General features: G+C 46.3%; 1 protein-coding gene across 1 annotated transcript; it reads right to left on the reverse strand.

Moving 5' to 3' along the window:
* Positions 1 to 479: 479 nt before the first annotated feature.
* Positions 480 to 22,434, reverse strand: B4GALNT2 (beta-1,4-N-acetyl-galactosaminyltransferase 2 (SID blood group); the record flags this gene model as incomplete). The annotated part of the gene is made up of 11 exons (XM_080922430.1): positions 480 to 685; positions 1,204 to 1,423; positions 2,375 to 2,515; positions 3,188 to 3,375; positions 6,946 to 7,032; positions 8,365 to 8,545; positions 11,259 to 11,296; positions 14,113 to 14,219; positions 15,861 to 15,998; positions 17,188 to 17,443; positions 22,419 to 22,434. 11 exons carry the CDS (start codon positions 22,432 to 22,434, stop codon positions 480 to 482), a joined length of 1,578 nt encoding a protein of 525 aa, XP_080778556.1.
* Between the last annotated feature and the right edge of the window lie 1,054 nt (positions 22,435 to 23,488).

Here is a 23,488-nt window from a genome sequence, read left to right on the forward strand (position 1 = left end):
CTCCTAATCTTCCTACTTCAGTTCTTGAGCTCTGGGATTACAACACTACGCCAATCACACCATCTGGCTTTGAATAACATTATTTTAAATCAACTTTTTGTTTGCTTGTCTTTCCAGACAGGGTTTCTCTGTGTAGCCCTGTCTGTCCTGGAACTCACTCTGTAGACTAGACTGGCCTTGAACTCACTGAGATCCGCCTGCTTTGGCCTCTGGAATTCTGGAATTAAAGGTGTGAGCCACTACAGTCCAGCCCCTGTCTCTGTCTCTTATCCCCTTCCCTTTTCCCCTCTGGGGCAGATAAATCTTTGTGCTGAGAACTTGGTCTTGGGGTGTCCGAGCTGACTTCAGGGTTCCTACACTAGCTCCAGCTTCCATCTACTTTGCTTTCTGTTCTCCTTGTTAGGAGTGTACTTTTGGTACCCCTAATATTCAGGCCTATTTTTTTGTTGCCTGAGCTGATCTGTTTATTGCGTTTCCTTTTAAGTGGAGCAGTAGAGATGGTTCTTGAAGTAGTGAAGTGCTAGCTTGAACTGGACCTGGGAATCGGTATTGGTTCGGTATCGGGCGTAAGACGTCTCCAAGGCAGCTAGTTTTGGATCCATTGATGGTGTTCTTGTTTGGTGGTCTATAATCACCCCTGGGCACGAGCCCACCAAAAGGCTTCCCAGCCCATCAATGAAGAACTCTGTAAAGAGAGGAGGAACAGTAGACAAAGGGAGCTAAAGACAGACGGCCATGGTTCCCCACCCACACCTGAAGAGAGAACCTTGTTCCTAACCACAGGAAAATGCAGCCACACGCTTGGCTCCAGGGAGTCCCGGAGCTGGAAGGAAAGAAACAGCTAACCTCAGTTTCTCAGATGGGAGTGAGTATCGGTACCTCTGGGTTCCACTAAATAGTAGTGTGGGTTCTGAAAAGAAAGGGGTGAAAGGGAGAGGGTAGGGCCATCCCTGGGCACAGTTTTAGGTGGGAAAGACTTTCTGAAGGGAGGCGGAAGCAGAGAAAGGTAAAGGACAGAGCTGTGGGGGGGAAGGAGGAGCATGTCTCAAGTGGACAGAGGCAGCCTAGGGATACACTGAGAGGTGAGGGCAACAAGAGAGGCCATGAGCTCTATAGTCTGGGGTGAGAGAAGATCCTTGGGGTAGCAAGAAGGGGTTTCCAAGGAGGACCCCCTTCCCTGGCGCACCCCTCCAAGCCTCTCACCTCCGTGAGCAACTCTTTGTAGGGTGGGATCAAAGCCAACTCTTCGGAGTTGTTCTGTGTGAGCCAAGAAGAAGTTCGCCACGCCACTGGTGACTGTGCATCCAGGGAAGTCATCAAGGGCCTGGAATGATCCCCACCTCTGGTGAAGACAGTCCCCATTCTCGCTCTGTTCCAGCAACAGCCTGAACTGGAAAGCATTTCCCTGCACGCTGCCACCCACCTAGTCAGCAAACAGAAACCAGGGTCTGAGCAGGATCAATTCTCACCCCTTTGGGAAGCCTCACTGGACTGCACCTCTTAAGAGAATAAAAGCTGTACTCTATGGATCTAGCCTCCAGGAGACCCTAAGTGACACTGCCATGTGGCCACAGCCTTTCCCATACTGCCGCTGGGTCACTGACCCCCTATCCACATGCAGGCACACAAACGTGCATGCACTTGTTTTGTGGGTGAGGCTGGCCTCGAACTCCCATCGTCATGCTTCTGCAGGTATGCACCAGCACACACAGTGTAACTTCAGGGGTTTGATTTGTTGTCTTGAGATAAGGGCTCACTCTGTAGACCAGGCCGGCCTTGAACTCACAGAGATCCTCCTGCTTCTGCCTCTGGAGTGCTGGGATTAGAGGTGTGTACCGTACCACCATGTTCAACTATGTTCTCATATTTAAAATAAATGTGTGTGGTGGGGGGGATTGCAGAGACGGCTCAGTGGTTAAAAGCTTTTGTTCTTGCAGAGGACCTGAGTTCTATTCCCATCCAATACTCATGTGGCCGCTCACACCCATCTGTAACTCTAGTTCCAGGGGTTCCGATACCCTCCGCTGGCCTCTGTGGGTGCAGATATACACGCAGGCAGAACATCTATACATACAAAAGGAAATAAACCTGAAAAATAATTTTTAAGTGTTGCAACTGAAGAACATGGTTCTCTTAAATCTTATATCGTCCAAGAAAATAATTAGAAATAAATTGCTTTAAAAAAAAAAAAAAGAACTTTTTGTAGAGTGACGTATAAAATTTGCTCAGAGAAAGCAGAAAGCAGTTGAGGAGTCAGCAGGGCTCATGCTCACCAGGAGCCCCTTCGTTCCTCCCGCAGACACTCACATTCCTTTCTCCATCCTTCCTTAGCACTACAGATTGCAGCTGGCTGAGCTTGGCCATTGTCCCTTACCACGTCCAGTTCAGTTTTCTCCAGGACATCCACCAGTACCTCGATCTTGGTCTTTTTGCTGAAGAGAAAGTCATCGTCCACCCAGAGGACATATTTAGTAGTCACCTGGGACACAGCCAGGTTCCTGCCAGCAAACCAGCCCTGCAGGCAGCACAGGGTTGGGTCAGCAGTTGTCACTTGTGTGGGGGGACACTTTTCTGAATTCCCCGTGGCCAGGCTGCCTCCCACCATGGGCGAACTTGGAATCTGTGGGAATCTATAATTGAGACAGTCTGCCTCAGAGAAACATGGCAGGGCCAGTGACTTTCTGGAAGAGAGGCTGAGACCAAGATTGGAAAGTCCCTCTGGGCCAGCAGCCCAGTGAATAGCCTGGAGTACTCTCTCATCTTACGGTTGCCTTCTACCCCTTGGGAGATGTTGGTTTGTGGGACATCTGCTATCTGTGATATCCTTCCCTTTGGTGAGATGTGATATCCTTCCCTTTGGTGAGATGAGGTGGGAAGGGAGAGCATGGTTTGAGCACAATCACAGGGAACAAAAGGCTGCTTCAGCCTCACACATCACTGTAAGATGTCAGGTCCGCCTGTAAGAACCCCCTGTCAATTTCTATATCAAGTAGGGGAATAGAATAAACTAGCACTTCATTAATGTGGGAGAGTGAGATCGATCCAGTTTCCCTCTGCATCTGAATAAGAGAAGCCCTGACCCCTCTTAACACAGGACTCTGCTCCCTAGAGAAGACCTAGAGAAACCACTGAATTTGGAGCACTCCTGTTCTGGGAGCTAGATGTCCCTAGTGTGAGGGGGACATACCTTCCCAAAAGGCATGGGGTAATACTCCACATAGTCATCTTTAATTTCCAGGGGCTCCTTGCTGTCATCAGCCACGATCACGGTTAAGTCTGGGTAATATTTTCGAATACTCTGCAGCAGAATCTTAAACTTGTGGGGACGGAGAAAAGTCTTGGTGGCAATGGTCACCAGGTTTCTGAGCTTCCTTTCTAGAGAGAAATGTAAAAGTGGATGCCAGAGCCCCTTTCCGGGTTTGCTTTGTTCAGATGGGTTTTGCTTTGTTTTGTTTCCTACCAGGTTCAGGATTTGAACCTAGGGTCTCACTCATGCTGTGCAAGCATGTTTAATCAGAGCTTTTCAGCTGCACTGAGAAATAAAGACATTTTAAGGTTACCCAATTAGGTAAAATCTTTTTGACTCTGGCTACTTTCACTGTGCCATTTTCCTGTTGCCTGGATTCTTCATCTCTGGCTTGCCTATTAGCAAACCCTTGTGTCCTGCTTCCACGTTAACTACTAGAAGTTGAGAGGCCTCATGGCCTACCTTTGCCATCAGTTCTGAGGAGAGCTTCACAGAAGTTTCCTGCCTCTATCTCAGGAAGGCATGGTTAGACAGAAGTCTACTTGAAGACCTAGACCAGGCTGTTCACCATAAAGCACATGACTTGTAAAAACAAACAAGAAACCCACACCCACGAGACTTGGAGAGGCTGGGGGGAAGAGCTGGGAGGGTGTGGCAGCATGCCTGTAATTCTAGCTTCGAAAGATGGATTCAGGGGATCCCAGGGTAAGCTGTCTAGGGAGACTAGCTGTATTATCGAGCTCTGGCTTTTGCTCAGACCCCATTTCAGTGAACCAGACGGAAGTGCCACTGCAGAGGGTTCCAGGTAACCGTGAGCCTCCGCATCTTCGTGCATATATGCATGCATTCATGTGCACCATCGATACACAAGCAGACACGTCTACACATAAGCACAGCATATGTAAGCACTAAGCACAAACATGGGTAAAAGCAAAAAGCTTGGAAAAGAGAAAAGGGTCAGCTCTTCCACGGAAAAGACCAAGATACGAACATCTGGAGCAATACGCCACAGCTGCTCTTGCAGAGGACCTGGGTTCACAGCACCCACCTGGAGGCTCCCAACCACCTGAAACGTCAGTTCCATGGGCTCTGGCGCCCTCTTCTGGCCTCCACGGGCACTGAGTGGGCATGTGGTAGACAAATGTAAGCACACATATGCACACAATAATTCATTGATCTTTAAAAGATTTGACATTCACTAAAAATAACACTTTTTAGAAAAGAAATGGGAGAGGTTTCTTACTCTAAAATACCTGCAACACGGCAACATAAATGGCATCATGCTAGAGTTTTCTTCTTAAAATCTGGAGCAAACAAAACTGCCTGCTACTGTTACTCAACACCATGGTGGAGATGGTAACCAAATATAACATGACAAGTATCTTAGTTACTGTTCTATTGCTGCAAAGAAACCCTATGGCCAAGGCAACTTATAAAGGACAACATTTAATCGTGGGCTTGCTTAGGGTTTCAGAGTGTTCATAGCCATCACGGCCGGAGGTGTGTTAGACGGGCAGACATGGTACTGAAGCAATAGCTGAGACCTTGCATCCTGATCCATATGTTGTAAGCAGAGGGGGCAGCGGGGAGCACTGGGACTGGGCCTGGCATGGGCTTTTGAAAACTCAAAGTCCAACCCCAGTGACACACCTCCCTAAACAGATCTACCAACTGGGACCAAACATCGAATATATGAGCTTCTAGAGGCCATTATCCCTGAGAAAAGAAAAGTATAGAAATTGGGAGACAATGATTCTCATCATTATCTAAGGGAGTATGCATGTTTTAAAAGCCTTTGAGAAATGAGCTGAGATTCATCCCCCCTCCCCTGCCACACCACGAGCTAAGCATGCTCCCACTGCCACGGACCCTTCCGGGAATGTTAAGTGTGACTGTCAAGTTGACAGGATTTGAAGTCATCTAGGAATTTCCAGACACGTTTAACAAGGTAGGCAAACTCATCCTGAGTGGGTGTCACTCTTCCATGGGCTGTGGTTCTGGAATGCATAAGTAGAAAGGTTGGGGGAAGGAAAGAGGAACCCCAGTATGTATTCCTTTCCACTCCCAAACACAGGCACAGTGTGCCTGCTGCCTTACACTCCTACTGACAGACTGTCCTTGCTATGATGGGCAGGACCCTCAAACCCTGAGCCAAAGGAACCCCTTCTCCAGTTAGCTGCTTCTGGATTCTGTTACAGCAATGAGAAAAATGACCTTCAAAACTATTAGTCAGAATAAATCATTTTGAGAGAGATAGGCAGACACAAAGGCAGAGAGACAGAACTATCAAGCACTAGGTATACAGGCTTGTACATCCCAGTGCTTGGGAGGCAGAAAGGCAGAGACTACAGGACAGTGACAACCATCCTGGGCTGTGTAACAACACCCAACTTCACAGAACAACAAGCAAAATCACTAAGAGAACGTTTACAGATTCAGCATTAAAAAGAAAAATCTTTTGGGCTTGGAAAGATGGCTTGGTGGATAAAGTACCAGCTATGCAGACATGCAGATCTAAGTTTAAAGTCCTCAGCATCCATGTAAAACGAGGCGCTGGAAGGTCTAGGGCCAGGTACCTTGGTACATGCAGTACCAGGTACAAGGTGGAAGGCTAGGACCAACACCTGAGATGGTCCTCTGACTTCATATCCCCACAGTAGCACGAGTGTTTGCTGGCACACTCCTGCATGTGCATACACACCAGCACGCACAAACGCCCGCACGTGTGCATGCACACACACACATCATTAAATGCTGTAATCTCACCACTAACAAAGCTGAGTCCAGGGGATTACCAGTCTATCCTGGAGTATGGAAGGGATGGAGCTCTAACTGTTGGTAGAATGCCTACTTAACACACCCAAAGCCCTAGGTTTGAGCCCTAGCAACTGAGCTTGGTGCTTGCATAAAATTCTAACCCTGGGGGAGGATGAGGCAGAAGTTCAGGAGTTTAATAATATGCTCAAGTATGTACAGAGTTTGAGCTCATCCTGGGCCGAATGAGACCTTGTCTGAAAAAGGGACTGAGGGGACTGGAGAGATGTCTTGGCATCAGAGCATGCACTGGTCTTGCCGAGGACGAGAGTTTGGTTCCCGGCACCCATGTCAGGTAGCTCACAACCTATAACTTCAGCCCTAGGAAGACTGGAATGCTGGCCTTTGTGGACACCCATACACAGTGGCGTACAAGCGTGCACACACAATTAAAAAGAATAAAAATGAATCCTAGAAAAGAGTATTCTGTCTTAGTTACTTTTCTATTGCTGTGAAAAGACACCATGTCCAGGGCAGCTTATCCATAAACCTTGGAACTGGAGGCTTGCTTACAGTTTCAGAAGGTGGGTCCATAGCCATGATGGCTGGGAGGGAGAAAGGCAGTAAGCAGGTAGAGATGGCATTTTAGATGTAGCTGGGAGCTTACATCATATTCACAAGTTGGAGGAAGAAAGAAAGCAAAGCTCTAGCATGACCTTTGGAAACCTCAAAGCCCATCCCCTAGTGACACACCTCTTCCAACAGGGCCACACTTACTCCTTCCCAAAATAATTCTACCAGCTATAATAGATAATTCTACAGCTATAAGCATTCAAATATGCGAGTCTGGGGGGAGGGAGAAGGTGCTTGTCATTCAAACCACCATGCACTCTGAATTTCCCCAGGCCTGATGCAATGCTGAGCCTCAGGGATAAGAGCCTTACCAGGTCCAGGGTCATACAACTTGGGTACAGTCTGTTGTTTGATAGTCACTGGAAACTTGACCGCTGATGACTGGGTTTCCACACTCACTGGAAGGAGAAGAGAGGTCAGAGCCCAGGCAGTGTCAGATGCAATCAGACTCTGATGCCCTAAGGAACCCAGGGAAGCGAGCAGCCACAGGTGAGTCCTGCGTGCCAGGAGGCTGGGGGCCCATGCACGCTGTGGCATCCTGACTCCTGACTTGCTGTGCATCCGTGAGGTAACCTGCTGTAAGGATGGGCTGCTAGAAGGGGCCGGAGATTGTAGGATCTCAATTACTCAGCCATGACCCTCTGTCATGCCTCCAGTGACAAGGCCAGGACAGTAAATATCCACTGTACCTTAGAACACAGGGTCATTTTCTGGAGGGAAATGCTTTAAAATCTGAAGGCGTAGTGGATGGCAAACAGCTATGAAGGATAATCTAGGACCACTAGCCTTCCTGATTCCACCCCCTGCCCAGGGCTAGGATCATAGGAATAGCACTCCCATGCCCAATTTCATATGATGCTGGGTCTCGAACCCAGGGCTCTGTGTATGCTAAGCAAGTACTCTACCAACCAAACAATTTTCATTTGTGCATGTCACATTCTTTTCCCCCTTTGCTGTGCTCAAAAAGGAAAAGGATACTTTTAACTGATGCAGACAAAAAAGAAAAAAGAAAAAAAACTGAGGCTCTCCTGAGGGTGAAGAGATTTGTTCTCCCAGTAGTTTCTGTAACCCGGGGGGTTGGGGGATATGGAGAAAGACAAGGTCATATCCTTGGAACTGGCCACATCCTCTCTCTGCAGGAGTGCTCACTAGGATATTGATACACGGGCTGGTTAGGCAGGTTACCTCCTCAACAGAAGCTGAAGCAGGTTTGAAAGTTCCAGAGAGGTGACCAAAGTGGCTCAGCAGGTAAAGACGCTTGCTGCTGAGCCCAATGACCTGGGTTCGATCCCTGGGGTTCACTTGATAGAAGGAGAGAACCAACTCCTACAAGGTGTCTTCTGACTTCCATATGGCCACTGTGATATGTTCATGCCCCCCCCCCCGAATAAGTGAATGGAAATTAAACAAATAAATAAATAGATGCTGAGAACAGCTAACAGGACCGGCTAAAGCCAGCCAAGGAAAGTGATGTGCAGCTGGAATTCCAGCATTACGGAGTCTGAGGCATGGGAGTTGAGAATTGCCAGTGTGCAAGGCAAGCAGTGCCAGTGACCTTTCTCAAGTCACTTGGTGGGGTGAGTGGCAGCAGGGGACTCTGCTGGGTGCAGTAAAGAGGAAGGTAATTGTCTAGGCTCAGAAACTGGCACACAGGAAGAGTCCCGGAGGAAGGTTTTGAGAGGGCTTGGTGCTCTGTTTCAGCACCTTGCGATCAGAAGGCAGACTCTCACCTGTGTCCACCTTGTGGAGATGGTACACTGTGCTGGTGTATGTCACATGCTGGAGGATGAAATTCAGGACCTTCCGATGTCTGGTGGAAATGTTCAGCTGCCTCTGGCCTCTGCCCTGTACCTCAGTGTCTGGGACATCAGCAAGGGTATTCAGTGTCCCCAGAGAGGCTTTGAGAGTGACCTAGGGTGACATTAGAAGTACCCACATTATTGTACATCTGTCAGTCACCCCTGTCCATCTCTAGAGGCTCTTTAGCCTATCCAACAAAATGTTGTTCCCACCCGACTGTAACCCCTGAAAGATTCTAAATGCCAATGAATGGGGGAAAAAAATCCATTCACAGGAAAGGCAAGTACCCAGGATGGCCAGCAGGGGGCAGAGCACCCAGGGTAGACAGATTCATCAAGAACTAGGACAGGATAAGGCTGGTTGTAAAGGGAATACTTGCTGCAGCTAACCCCTTCCCCCTTTTCCCTCAAGACCTAAAGACTCATGGATTTTAAGAACTCATTTATACAAACATCTCTGTCTTTATGGAACATTGTTCACTGATATGTCTTCTAGAGCCAGGCAATGGTGGCGCACACTTTTAATCCCAGTGTTCGGGAGGCAGAGGCAGGTGGATCTCTGTGAGTTCCAGGCCAACCTGGTCTACAGAGTGAGTTCCAAAACAGTTAGGGCTACACAGAGAAACTCTTGTCAAGAAAAAAAAAAAAAAAAGACTTCTAGATTATTTCTTCTTCTTTCTTCTTCTTTTCCCTCCTTCACCACCACCTCCCGCCCCCTCTTCTCCTCCTCTTTCCACAAGGTCTCTGAGGTTTTACTATGTTGCCCAGAGCAGCCTTGAAACCCAGAGCTCAAGAGATCTTTTCTGCCTCCTGTCAGCACCACCCTAAGAGCTGACTCAGCAGAGAGAGGCCCTTTGCCCTGCTCCCTGCGGCTGGTGCTCCTGAGGTCTGGTCAGTCACTCCTGGCCCTCTACCCTCTGACATCTGAGGGGAGTTTTTCAGGGTTTGGTTCTGGATGTTTTTCTCGTATTGTCATACAACTCCCTAGCAGAGGATTTTATCCAGCATCAACTAGGTACCATCAGTTTTCAAGTAGTTTAAAAATGTTTATTGTAGTTCAGTTTGGTGCATGTGTCTTTAGTTCAAGCTCTCTGCTGTCCAAGTTTGAAACTAGTTTAGTCTACACAGGGGATTCTAGGCCTTCCTGTCAGGGTGCAGTGGTGAAACCTTGTCTCAAAAAAAAAAAAAAAAAAAAAAAAAAAATAGACAAAATGTTTGTCTCTGACTCATCCCTGTGTTCACCCTTGGCCATGTGTGGTGGTTGGAATGAAAACAGCCCCCATAGGCTCATATGTTTGAATACTTAGTCTGCAGTTGGCAGAACTGTTTGAGGAAGAATTGGGAGGTGTAGCCTTGTTGGAGGAGGTATGTTACTGGGGCAGGATTTGAGGCTTCAAAAGCTCCACACCTTCCCCAGTGTGCTCTCTGCCTCTTGCTTTTAAGATGCAGCTCTCAGGATTGGAGAGATGGCTCAGAGGTTAAGAGCACTGATTTCTCTTCCAGAGGTTCTGAGTTCGATTTGCAGCAACCACATGGTGGCTCACAACCATCTGTAATGGGATCTGATGCCCTCTTCTGGTGTGTCTGAGGACAGCTACAGTGTACTCATATACATAAAGTAAATAAAATATTTTTAAAAAAAAAGATGCAGCTCTCAGTAGTTCCTGCCACCACGCCTTTGCTCTGTCACAGTAGACTCTAACCCTCTGTAACTGCAAACACAATTCGACACTTTTATATGTTGCCTCAGTCATAGTGTTTTATCACAGCCATAGAAAAGTAACTAAGACAGAAATTGGTATCGTGTTTGTGGGATGTGACACATCTGACTATATTTTTGAAGGAATGTGGAAGAAGTGGGAACATTGAACTAGCAACAAGGTTAAATGCTGTATACAGAGCTTAACAGGCCATCCTAGTGGGAGCCTGGAAGACAGTAGTGCTGGAAACTGTGTGGATTGTGGAGGTCTGACTCGAGAGGTTTCAGAGAGGGACAATAGTAGCAACTGGGCTAGAGACTGTCCTTGTGATGATTTGGTAAAGTCTGTGTTCTGCCCTCATTCTAAGAACTTGCTTGAAGCAAAATTAAAAGTAATGGACTAATTTCTTCAGCAAAGAAGATTTCAAGACTGCCTAATACTGACTCTGCCATATGGTTATTAACACTCTTCATCGGGTCTATAATGAAAAAGAACAATCGGGCAAAAAGAAATGTGTACAATTTGAAGAAAAAAAGAGCAAGCCAGTAAGCAATGTAATTCCATGGCTTCCACTTGGGTTCCTGCTCCCAAGGTCCTGCTTTCAGTTCTTGCCTTGACTTTGATGAACTATTGTGATGGTCTGTATATGCATGGGATAGAGAGTGGCACTATTAGCAGGTGTGGCCTTGTTGGAGTAGGTGTGTCACTGTGGGTGTGGGCTTAACACCCTCATCCTAGCTGCCTAGAAATCAGTCTTCTACTATCAGCCTTCAGATGAAGATGTAGAACTCTCAGTTCTGCACCATGCCTGCCTGGATGCTGCCCTGGTTCCTGCTTTGATGATACTACACCGAACCTTTCAACCTGTAAGCCAGCCCCAATTAAATGTTGTCCTTATAAGAGTTGCCTAGGTCATGGTATCTGTTCACAGCAGTAAAACCCCAAGACAACTATGATGTGAAACGCTAGGCTGAAATAAGCTCTTTGTGCAAAATGCCCCCATGTCCCACTTTGTATTCACGTGGGGTTGAGTTGGATTAATGACAAGAGCTGGTTAAAGGCTGAGACCAACTATAGTTGTGGAAGGGAAAACAGTTCTAAAAATGCTGAGATGGGGACTCTTACCTCATAGACTGGGGCATCTGGCCCTTCATACTGGAGGCCTAGAAGACACAGGAGAGGGGAAAGTGTTTAAGTGGACACCAAAGCTCCCTTATACACCTCCCTGCCTCTGGCTCCCACATATCTAGAGAGCCCCACCAAGTGTCATTTTTTATCAGCTGGTTGACCTACATAGTCCCCATTCTCAAAGCTGTGAGATGGTCCCATGGTCTCAAACCCACATGGGTCTAAGACTTCCAGTCTTCATCCTCAGCTTTGAGTTCTGTGAACTCACACAGCCCCTCCCAGATGGTCCTTTTACTAAAGGCAAAGCAATAATGGAAACATAATGAATGATCCTTAAATGAACCTGGGAATAGTCAGACTCTCAGAAATAAAGTAAAACTTGCCAGGAGGTGGGAGAGAAGATGTGATAGTGTTAATTATGAACCTGACAGAATTTAGAATCACCTAGGAGAAGGGCATCTGGGAATGTCTCTGGAGTAATGGGAAGACCCACCCACTATGGGTGGCACCATTCCCTAGGCCTGTGTGAATGGATAAAATGAGCTAGATGCTAATAAGCATGCATCCATTGCCCCCTTCTACTGACTGCATACATGGTATGGCTAACAGCTTTATGTTCCTGATGCTTTGACTTCCACCATGACAGTCAGTAAGCTGGAACTATGAGGTAAATACCTTTCTCCCTTAAATTGCTTTTGTCAGAGTATTTTATTATGGCAACAGGAAAATAAACCAAGACAAAGGAGTTATTAGTAAGTGGGTATAAAGTTTCAGTGTGTGTATAGAGTATGGGGGGAAACAGGGCTTGCCTAACATGCACAAGGCCTTGGGTTTGATCCCCAGCACCACATAACCCTAAACATGGTGTTCAAGATCATTGGCTTACGTAGCAACATGTGGAGCTAGTTACATGCGTCTGAATAAAGTGACTATTGTGTGTGCTCAGCCCTAAAGGAGACATCTTTACCCAATCCCCTCTAAGGATCAGGAAACATCACAGAAAGAACCTTCAAGTCAAAGCCCGGGAGGAGTGTTGTAGAACGCTGTCTCTTGGACAAGACGTGGCTTTTCCAGTCATTAACTCACTCTGCAATTATCTGAACAAGACCTGACCCATCACGGATGGGGGAAGAGCCCATCGTGGATGGAGGAAGAGCTTATGAGGCCCCGCCCATTGTGGGTGGAGGAAGAGCTCATGAGGCCCCGCTCCTCCCTTGAAAGGTTCTTGGCAGTTAATGGTTGGAGGATAGAGGGGAACTTTCTTCAGTGGTATAGCTGATAGTAAGTTGCTCATTTAATAGTTAGTAACCCTCCACCATCACCATACTCATCCAAGCAAGCCTAGTAAAACTCATTGGGTCATATTTATTTACTTTTTAAATTTTAATTACAAATTTTATATGCATGAGTGTATTTTGCCTACATGTATGTGTGCATTTTTAAGGACATAAAAGCAAAACGGGGAATTTAACTGGGAAGAAAAATGGGTTCCTCTGGAGCGAGAGAACTAGAAAAGGTAATGGGGGTAATGACCAATACATTATACACACATGTATCATAGTAAAAAAGAAAGAATTAAAAATCCTTCATGATCTGAGTCCAGCTTGTTTTCTAGATTATGTTCTTTCACTCTCTGATCTTCGACATAAAGCGCTGACCCTAAAATTCCTTGTTCCTCTAGAACCAAAACCTTTTACATACTGTTTGACTTCTGCCTTGCTACCTACCTCTGGAGTCTCAGTTTCCTTCATAATCTGCTCTGACACTCCTTGCTTAATAATTCTGTCTGTCTGTCTGTCTGTCCCCAACCTGTGTGTGTGTGTGTGTGTGTGTGTGTGTGTGTGTGTGTGTGTGTGTGCAGGACATACATGTATAGGGAGGCCAGAGGTTAGCTGTGTGATTACAAAGGAGTGCTACCACATTGAACTTGGAAAGGGATTTAATTGTTATTTGAATTTATATTTAAAATGTTTTATTTTGTGCACGTGGATGTGTGTGTGTGTGGGGGGGTTACATGCATGCCACAGGTCAAGTAGGGAGGTTAGAGGAGAGCCTAAGGAAGCTGACTCTGCCACGTGGCTCCTGAATATAGACCTCAGGTGTCAGCCGTGGCACCGATGCCTTCACCTGCCGCCGCATGCTCATCAATGTGCCCCTGATGCCGGACGACCTTTAAAGTCAGTCCTCTAGCATTCCCAGAGGCCCACAGAATCCCAGCTTCCGCATTAGCTCAGAGCCTCAGGGAAGCCATGGCTATGGAGAACCCTGGATTGAGTTTGGGGAGCTTTTGGTGTCACTTCTAGGATATTGGCAAGAATATTTGCATTGAGCTAAAACAAGGAAGTAGGCTCAGGCAAGAATTTGACATTGGGCTAGGACAAGGCTCAAGCTGAATATGGCTGAGGAATGTGATCTTTGCATCTTGACCATCTTGTTAAGTCCCTGAATACAGTGGCCATGATACCTTTGTTTATGTCTGGCTCGTTCCTTGACGACTTCATCCTTGAACTAGAAATGACCCTATTCTTTGCATGTACCTAGAAAGGTATAAAAGTAGACTAGAAAAAAAAAAAAAAAAACCAGCCGCAGCACTTGCTGGGGTCATACTATAATGTTGTCTAATTGTCTTGTTTTTCTTTAATCCTACTCCCTCCCTGGGAACCCTGTTGACTGACTGAGTGGGCTCAGTCAGTTGTGAAAGCAGGGAATCTAAAAACAGACTGAAATCCCACCGCGCTTCCTGAGATGTGCCCAGTGCACATAGACACCCAGTGAGTGGCCGGCTCCTGATTTGTCCTTTAGTTTAAGGAGAAAACAGAGTGTCACCTCCTGCCTCTAAGGATGTACCTACCTGGGATGACGATCGTGTGCAGGGGCATCACCTCCACACCATGGACTGGGTATCCGAAGGGGAGATTGGGCGGAGCCAGCAGAGGTGGTGGGCGGGGCAACCCTTCTCTTTAGGAGAAAGCAAGCATGAGAGTCGGGGTACAACAAAATGCATCTTAAAAAGCACCCTCATAATCAGCAACCAGAACAAGTGAAATTATTACCTGCGCACACACATACATATGATTTTAAATAATAAAAAAGTTTATCTGTTTTTGTTGTTTGGTTTCTCAAGACAGGTTTTCTCTGTGTAGCCCTACACCAGGATGGCCTCAACCTCACAGAGATACTCCTGCCTCTGTTTCCAGAGTGTGTCACCACCACCCAACTAAAAAGCAAATCTTAACGAAAGAATAGCTTCATCCCTGACAGGCCCTTTATATATGCCTGCTTACTGATGTGATATATTTCTATATCTGAAACAAGGATTATATACAGACAATTCGAGAAGGAAGGAAAGTTCACATTCAGTTAGAGCCAGCTAGGCCTGCATCAGAAGCATTTCTCTAAAACAGCAATTCTCAGCCTGTGGGTTCACAGCTGTTTTACAGGGGTCATCTAAGACCATTGGAAAATATAGATACTTACATTATGATTCACAACAGTAGCAAAATTACAGTTATGAAGTAGCAATGAAAATAACGTTATGGTTGGGGGGTCTCCACAACATGTCCTCATGTTATTATTATAGTGTCTCAGGATTTGGAAGCTTGAGAACCTCTCTGCCCTTAGTTGCTTTTAAAGGGACTGTCACAAGTAACTCTATCTTGTCGGTTAGATACAAGATCTTGCTCTGAAATCTTCATTGGCTTTAAACTTACAATCCTCCTGCCTCAGCTTCCCACGTGCTGGAGTTACAGACAAGTGTCTGGTATTTGCAAATCTTTAATGAGAGCCAGCCGGAACCTATTTTAATTCGCCTTTCAACCTATGATTTTGGTATTCGTCCTTCGTAATTGAAAATGGTGTGTGTGGTTGGGGAGACCTGGGGCTATAACTCAGTGGTAAAACATTTGCTTAGCAGATGCAAGGATCTCGGTTTGATTCCCAGCCCCACAGGAGAGGAACTGAGGCAGGGGCATAAAGGAGTAGCGCTCAGTGTTAGAGTGCCTGCCTGACTTATAGAACACCCTAAGTTCAGTCTCCAGCACTGTCAAAAGACAGCGTGACATTCCACACCTCCACACATGGTGGCACTTGACAGCATGCTCCCAGTGAATAGAATGACACCTGGTGGCTGTACCACACCAGCAGAGAACAGTGCCGGATTCTCTGCTCCTTTCTCCCTGTCATTTTTATCGAAATGTTTTGCTTTTGTTTTTAAAGATGTATTTGTTTACTGTAAATATTTACTTATTTATGACGTGTTTACGGCATTCTGCCAGAACGTATATCTGCAGGCTAGAAAAGGACACCAGACCTCTCATTACAGATGGCTGTGAGCCACCATGTGGTTGCTGGGAATTGAACTCAGGACCTCTGGAAGGGCAGTCAGCGCTCTTACTCTGAGCCAGTTCCTCACTGAAAGGTCTCGTTACATAAAACCCTACAAATCTTTCTTGGAGAACGCTCTTCACTGTCTCCTCTGCTTGTTCCCAAACGTTCCTCCCAGGGTCCCTCAGGAGGGTGAGGTCCAGACCTTTTCTTAGGGTTCCTCATTCTCAAGCACTGGAGGGTTTGCTGCTCCCAGAATCCCCCAGCCTGCATCACCTCCTCTGAAAGTGCTCCAGCTCGGCCTGTCTTCTGGCAGCCACAGCTGGAAGGTCCTTCTTGTTGTAGGCATCCTGAAACTTATATTTCAATCGCTGTTTACCAGACTCACAGTCACACTGATTTTTGGGGAAGAGCCTAGAACAAGCGAGAAAAGCACATAAACGTGGATGACTGCCGGGAGGGCAGGATCTTAGCCCTAAACTCAGGTGTCACTCACACCGTCCTAACTGGGTTGATATCCTGCAACCACCCAGCAGTAGATTGTCCTGAAGCTGTTTGTATTATAATGTTAATTCCACTACCCCCAGAAGTACGGCCTAGTCCAAGGACTCCAATTGAATCTTCTCATTTTAATTAGTAAAATAAAGGAAAGCCAGTGACTGGGTGGGGAGAGGTAGGTGGAGGGGGCTGAGAGGTCTAATGAGGTCAGAGGATGGAGGAGGAAGGATTGTGGCAAGCAAGATGGAGTTTCCCAAAGACCAGCTAGACCCAGGTGATATTGATTGGCGTTAAATAGCTATGAACATTAAGGATTTTATAAGTCTAGTCTCTCATATAGAAGAGCAGTTTGTATCTTTGTCTGTTTGATGCAATCTTGTTGTGTAGAGGGTTTGTGAATTGAGAGTTGAATATATAAACCTATATGAAAAGCTATTGGACTATAGAGTTGTGTTTGTGGGATTTTGAGGTAGAGAAGCACCCCGGGACAGAGGCAGAGAACAGGCAGTAGAAAGCTGCCAGGAAAGGGACAAGTTGGGCTGGTGGCGGCTTGTACCAGGCACCAGAGGTACGTGGGGCTCCATATCAGGGTTGGGCCTGAGGAGTGAGACCTCAGGGCCGGTAAAGAGATAAACTATTATTATTTTTTAATATTTACTGCAACAGTGGCCCCCCTCACAGAGACAGGATGAGGGAGTAGGGATGAAGGGAGAGACTAAAGACTTCCCTCTTTTCTTTTTCTTTCTTCTTTTCCTTTTTTTTTTTTTTTTTTTTTTTTTTTTTTTTAAAGAGGAGCTCTTGTCTATGTGGCCCAGGCTGCCCTCAAACTCATGGTAATCCCTCTGCCTCAGCCACCACCATGCTCAACAGCCCTCTTTAGAATTATCCCCTCCATCTTGCTTCTTTAAGAGCCACGGGTACTTCAGTTGGCAGCTTCTCCCATTAGAGCAGACGGTAGGAAGCAGCATCCTCCCAATGAAGTTGCTAGGTTACTGGGTGCTACAGGAAACAGACTGGATCCCACAGACCACGCCTGGGCCCACGGAGAAGCAGGGAAGAGACATCGAGGGAGACAATAGCAGGGCCAGGGTACCCAGAGTCTCACCAGATGTCACTGTAGGTAAAGAGTTTCTGCAGGTGCTCCTCTGGTAGAAGTTTCAGCTCTGGGTCAACCGACACAGGCTTCAGAAACTCTGGCTTGAAGGTGCTGAACTCTGTAGTAAGGGACACACTTCTGAACATAAACACAACAGTGGCAAGTCCTAGGATCATGACTAACATCTTGAGGAGCCATGGGAACCTGGAGCTGGCAAAAGACACACAGAAAAGGCAAAACACATTAGAATTTTTTATCTCAAGAGCTGGGGAGATAAGTGTTCAGTCTCCAGTACCCACATAAAGCACTGGGTACAATTCAGTGGGCAAGATCACTCACTGTGCAAACCTGAGGACTTCATTTGAACCCAGGGTAGAAGAACAGGACCAAGTCCCACAAGTTGTCCTCTGATACCCACACCGGAGCTGTGGCATTTGCTCATGAACATTCACACACTCAATAATAATAATCTTCATCTGTCTTACTTTTTTGTTTTGTTTGAGACAGGTCCTACCATATCACCCAGGCTGGTCTGAAACCCATGCTTGCCTTGAATAATAGGGATCCACCTGCCTCTGCCTCTCATGCTGAGATTAAAGGCATACACCACCACTGTTGGATCACTTTTTATTTTTAAAAGAATTACTCATTTATTTTATGTATATGAGTACACTGTAGCTATTTTCAGACACATCAGAAGAGGTCATTGGATCCCTTTAGAGATGGTTGCAAGCCACTATGTGGTTGCTGAAAATTGAGTTCAGGTCCTCTGGAAGAGCAGGCAGTGGTCTAAAACTGCTGAACCATCGGTCCAGTCCTGGCTTTCTTTAAAGTTGGGTATGAAGCTAAACAGGAAGACAATAGAGGATGTTAGGGACTCACTGGCCAGCCAGTATAGTCTAATGGTAAGCTCCAAGGCCAGAAGAAACTTTGTTCTCCCTCTCTCCTTCTCTCTCTACCTCCCTCCTTCCCTCCCTCTTTTCTTTCTTTCCTTCTTTCTTTCTGAGACAAGGTTTCTCTGTGTAACAGCCCTGGCTGTCCTGGGATTGGCTCTATAGACCAGGCTGACCTCAAACTCAAAGAGAACTGCCTGCCTATGAAGCAGGCATGCACCATCACCAGGCCAAGACTCTGCCTTAAAGAAGGAGAAAAGCATTTCTTAGGACAACTCAAAATCAGAGAAGGAAAAAAAAAAAAAAAAAACAAATGACAAAAAGGACCCAGAAAGATCCCAAATGAAGGGATGGGGACCTGATGGGGACAGGGTGGGGAGGTGAAGTTCCTGCAAAAGGAGCTGAAGGCCAGGCTCACTGAACTGTCATTGCAGCCTTCTTCAGGCACACCAGAAAAGGGCATTTGTCTGAGGCCATTACAGATAGCTTAAGTTCAGTCAGTCTTGCAAAGAAGGCCCCAAGGGGGTTCCTAATATCAGAGCAAAACAGTAAGTTGGGAGAGTGAATTTCCAGCCCAAGGGACAGTACTATTGTACACTCAGGGTGGGTCTTTCTTTCTGTTCCTTTTGCCTAGGGAGCAGACCACAAACATGTTCGCTCTAAATGGGGACCCTATTCAGTAAAGTAAAGATCATATACCAAAACCAACTTGGTGAAGCAATGAACTGGTTGGGAATATGGGTGAGAGGTTTCTTACGGGAGGACAATCCAAAGGCAGTGGCATCACCAAAAGCTGAATCACAACATGGCTGACAACTCAGGAAAGCTGCAACCCTGAGCTCACAGCAGAACGCGCAGGCTTCTTCTCTCCAAACAGCTCTGTGGCTGGTGGAAAAGCACTGTTCTCCAGCAGCTTCTTCCTGTCTTTATAGCCTTAGGGAGGGCCCTGGACATCTCCTTAGTTGTTTGTTTACATTTTGAGTGTGTCCTCCTTCTTACTATACTCAACTCAAAACTTCCTGAGCCTGAACAAGTCACCCATTTTATCCTTTCTAGAAATGTTTTCACAGACTGTCTCCGGTCAGGATTTTATTGCTGTAAAGAGACACCACTACCAGGGCAGGAAGTCTTATAAAGGAAAACATTTCACCATTATTGTCATGGCAGGAACATGATGGCAAAACACAGATGGACATGGTATTGAAGAGGTAGCTGAGAGCTCTACGTCAGGATCTGAAGGCGGCAGGAAGAGGGAGACACTGGGCCTGGCTTGAGCTTCTGATCTCAAAGCCCACCCTCAGTGACACACTTCCTCCCACATGGCCACACCTCCTAATACTGCCATTTCCCACGAGCTCATTTTCATTCAGTGCACTGCATTTCTTTCCCTGGCCCTTGTAGGCTCATAGCCTCCAAAAGTGTCCATAGGCTACTGCAGTCTCAGCAATGCTTAAAAGTCCAAAGTCTCTGATACTCATAGCAATCTTTTATGCACTACCTTCTGTAAAATCAAAATGAAAAAAATAAAAATAAAAACAGATCCCATACTTCTAACGATGGCAAAAAAAAAAAAAAGACAAGATATATTCATTATCATTCCAAAGGAGTAGGAAGGAAGCATAGTAAGGAAACACCAGACCCAAGCAAAACCAAAAACCAGCTGGGCAAACTCTAAACTCTTCTCTTCCACCTGCATCTGCTGGGCAGGAGCTGCGACAATATAAGGAAGGAGTGAGACAAAGAACCTCCTCTGGGCCTGAAGGAGGAAGTAAGGCTGGCCACCAGGGTCTGCTCTCTCAGAGGAAGGAAAACGGGGTGGTGCAGCCGGTAGCAAAAAGGGTTGCATCCAAACTGGGGGTCTTTCGACCATATAAGGCACCTGGCCCCAGGGACCCAAGGCCCCATAGACCACAGTTTTTACCCAGTAAAGGATGAGGAGATAAGTCCTCTCCTTAGGCCAGCCAACTTTAAAGGTGGGCTATTGATTCCTACAAAAGGTGATGAGCTTACTGGAACAATCAATCAGCCTCGAGTCTTCCATAATCCAATTCAAGTCCCTAATATGGCCCAGAACTGGACTCAGAGGTGTGATCTGTGCCTGTTCCATTTTTTTTAAATCAAGATGATATCCTAAAAACTGATACAGAATGACAATAATCACAGGGCACACGGTGACGGACAGCAATGAAGAACAAAACAGGAACAGCCCTTCAGGCAATCTCTCCCTCCGTGCATGAGTGTAGCAGAGACCTACAGCTGGTTAAGAAACGAAGTGAGAAGACACAGGTTCTCCAGATTGCATGTGAGGGCTTTCGGGCTTTCCAGGTGGGATTTTTGGGGGCATCCTCCTTATTCTCAGACCACTGAGTGGCAAATATGCGGCTACTTTGTCCCTCCTGACCTCTAATTGGTGGAGAGAAAGGTTCCTGCAAACTGTTCAAGTATTTGAGTGGGGGTCCAGCAATTTCCAGCCAATGCACCAAATGTTAGGGTCTGTAAATTGCTGAAGAATGATTGTCCAGGCTCCATCGGGAAAGAAGGACCCTGAGTCAATTCACCCATTCAGTTTTAATGCCAAAAAGAATGGCTTAGGGAGGGGTAGGCGATCTATATCTTGATTGGTGAGCTCTGTCTTGGGGAGGAGGGGCGCTGGGTGATGCTATTTCTTCCTTCATGCCAAGAAGGGGTAGCTCTTGGCCTCTAGGCTGCAAGCTTGACTAACTGTCCTTTCCCAAGCTGGGGAGGGTTACCTCTTGACCTCTCAGTCTAAGCCTACAGTTGTTCCAGTACATTGCAGCCAATTGTGAGCCACCTGATAAGGGTGCTGGGAACCAAACTCAGGTTCCCATCCAGTAGTAGCAAGTGCTATTAACCACTTGGCCATCTATGCTGCCACACCCATTCAGCTCTTAACAGATCAAATTTTGAAAATATATAAGGCAGACATGGGGTTAGTTCAGTGGTAGAGTGCTTGTGTGGAATTCTCAAAGCCCTGAGTGCTACCCTTGGCACCATTAATAATAAAGGAACTGGAGAGATGGCTCAGTGGTTAAGAGCACTGACTGCACTTCCAGAGGTCCTGAGTTCAATTCCCAGCAGCCACATGGTGGCTCACAACCATCTGTAATGGGGTCTGATGCCCTCTTCTGGTGTGTCTGAAGAGAGCAATGGTGTACTCACATATATAAAATGAATAAGTTAAAAAATAAAGTAACAATAATAACAGCAAGCAGGTGTGATTGTTCCCAGCTCTGGTCCCAGCACTTGCTTCCTGTGACAGATAAGTATGTGCTCTTAACTCTTCTCCAGCCCCAATGCAGAATTACCACCATTACTATTACTGCTGTTATTGGTTCTATTTTTAAAGATAAGGTCTCACTAGCCTTCCTGTGTAGACCAAACTGGCCTTGAACTCACTGCTTCTTGAGTGGGGTCAAGGCATGTGCCACTACATCTCACCTCCAAATATGGAAAAAGAAAAAGAATGTAAAGCTCTCAAAGGCATCTTTTGAATCAAGAACATGAGAGAAAGAATATATACATAACTTTAGGCCACAGGCTGTGAGATGTAGATTAGTTGCCAAAGCGCTTGCCTGCTGTGTACCCAGCCCTGGTTTCAATTTCCAGCACCACCCACACCAAGTGTGATGGCGCATGCCTGTAGCTCTAGCCCTGGTGCTGAAGCAGGAAGATCAGGCATTCAACAGTAGCCTCAGCTACACTGGGAGTTTGAGGCTATCCTGGGCTTTATGATGTTGGGGTCACAGAGGTCCTTGTGCTCACAGAGAAGGACTAAGAGAACCAGGAATCATGCAGAAGTGTCTCCTCAATGACAGAGATAAAAATCAAATGCCTGCATTCTGTCTCGAAAGCTGAGAGTGTGTTTTGTTAATAACGTGGTGACCTTTCGGCTGTGAAAGCAGACCTCACTCACCTTTTGCTATAGAGGCGGCCCTCATCCAATTCCCCAGAACGATTGTCCCAGAATCTTCCCCGCCCTAGATCATCCTTAGGGAAGATGTCACACGTATTGTACAGCCTGCTGGCCTCTATGCTGTTGGTCAGAGACCACGCTAGATTCTAGATTTTTTACCTAGAGAACCCACCCTCATGGGCACATGTACTTTGTAATAGAGTTTCTAAGTAGTCACACCTTAAGTTTTATTGTGAACCTACACTGATTGTTACATGGAAACCTTTTCCCAAATTGTCCTGTGTTTTAAATATGCTGTCAATGACCCAACCACCTGGCATCAGACTCCCTGAAGTCTGATCCAGGCTGGCAGGTCAGTCTGCACAGAGTTTTCAGTCTTATCTCTTTATGCGGTCCTCTTTCCTGTCTGATACCTGCAGTCACCCCCATTATGGCACCTTCGTCTTTATCAACATTTTAATTCTATGAGGAGACACCATGAAGGCAGCTCTTATAAGAGAATACATCTAATTGGGGCTGGCTGACAGTTTCAGAGGGTTAGTCCACTACCAGCATGGCAGGAAGCATGGTGGCATGCAGGAAGAAATGGTGCTGGAAAAAGAGCTAAAAGCTATATTCTGATTCATTGGCGGAGAGACTCTGGGCTTTGCGTGGGCTTTTGAAACTTCAAAGCCCACCGCCAGTGACACTTTTCCTCCAACAAAGCCATACCTCCTTATCCTCCTAATCCTTTGACATAGTGACAACTGTAGTAACCAAGCATTTAAATCTAGTCTTAATCAAAACACTACACATCTCAAAACAGATGAAAAAATTTCCAGAACATACTGCACTATGAAATATGCTACAACTATATATTGAGAGGAAATGTTAAGTTTTAAGTATACACCTTCTTGTTACTGTTTTCAAGAGTTTCTCTGTAGCCCTGGCTGTCCTGGAACTCACTCTGCACACCAGGCTAACCTCGAATTCACAGAGACCCACCTGCCTCTGCCTCCAGAGTGTTGGGATTAAAGGGACCACCACCTCCTGCTTTAAATACACACTTTCAATCACAAAATATAAAATTAATAAATTAAACATACACCAAAACAGCTACACTATGGGGCTTGGAGAGATGCTCACTGGTTTAAAGGCACCTGATTCTCTTGCAGAGGAATGAGGTTCAGTTCCCAGAATTCAAAAGGCAGCTCACAGTTACAACTTTAGGTCAGGAAGATCTGAACCGACACTCTCATGTGACCTCCTTGGGCACTTGTGTGTGTGTGTGTGTGTGTGTGTGTGTGTGTGTGTGTGTGTATGTGGGATATGGAGGCTGGAGAGATGGCTCAGTGGTTAAGAGCACTGACAGCTCTTCCAGAGTCCTGAGTCCAATTCCCAGCAACTACTTTGTGGCTCAGTGGAATCCAATGCCCTTTTCTGTTATGTGTGAAGACAGCTACAGTGTACTCACATACATAAACATATATACAATGGGGGATTT

This window comes from Micromys minutus, assembly GCF_963924665.1.
Source record: "Micromys minutus genome assembly, chromosome: 10".
Lineage (NCBI taxonomy): Eukaryota > Metazoa > Chordata > Mammalia > Rodentia > Muridae > Micromys > Micromys minutus.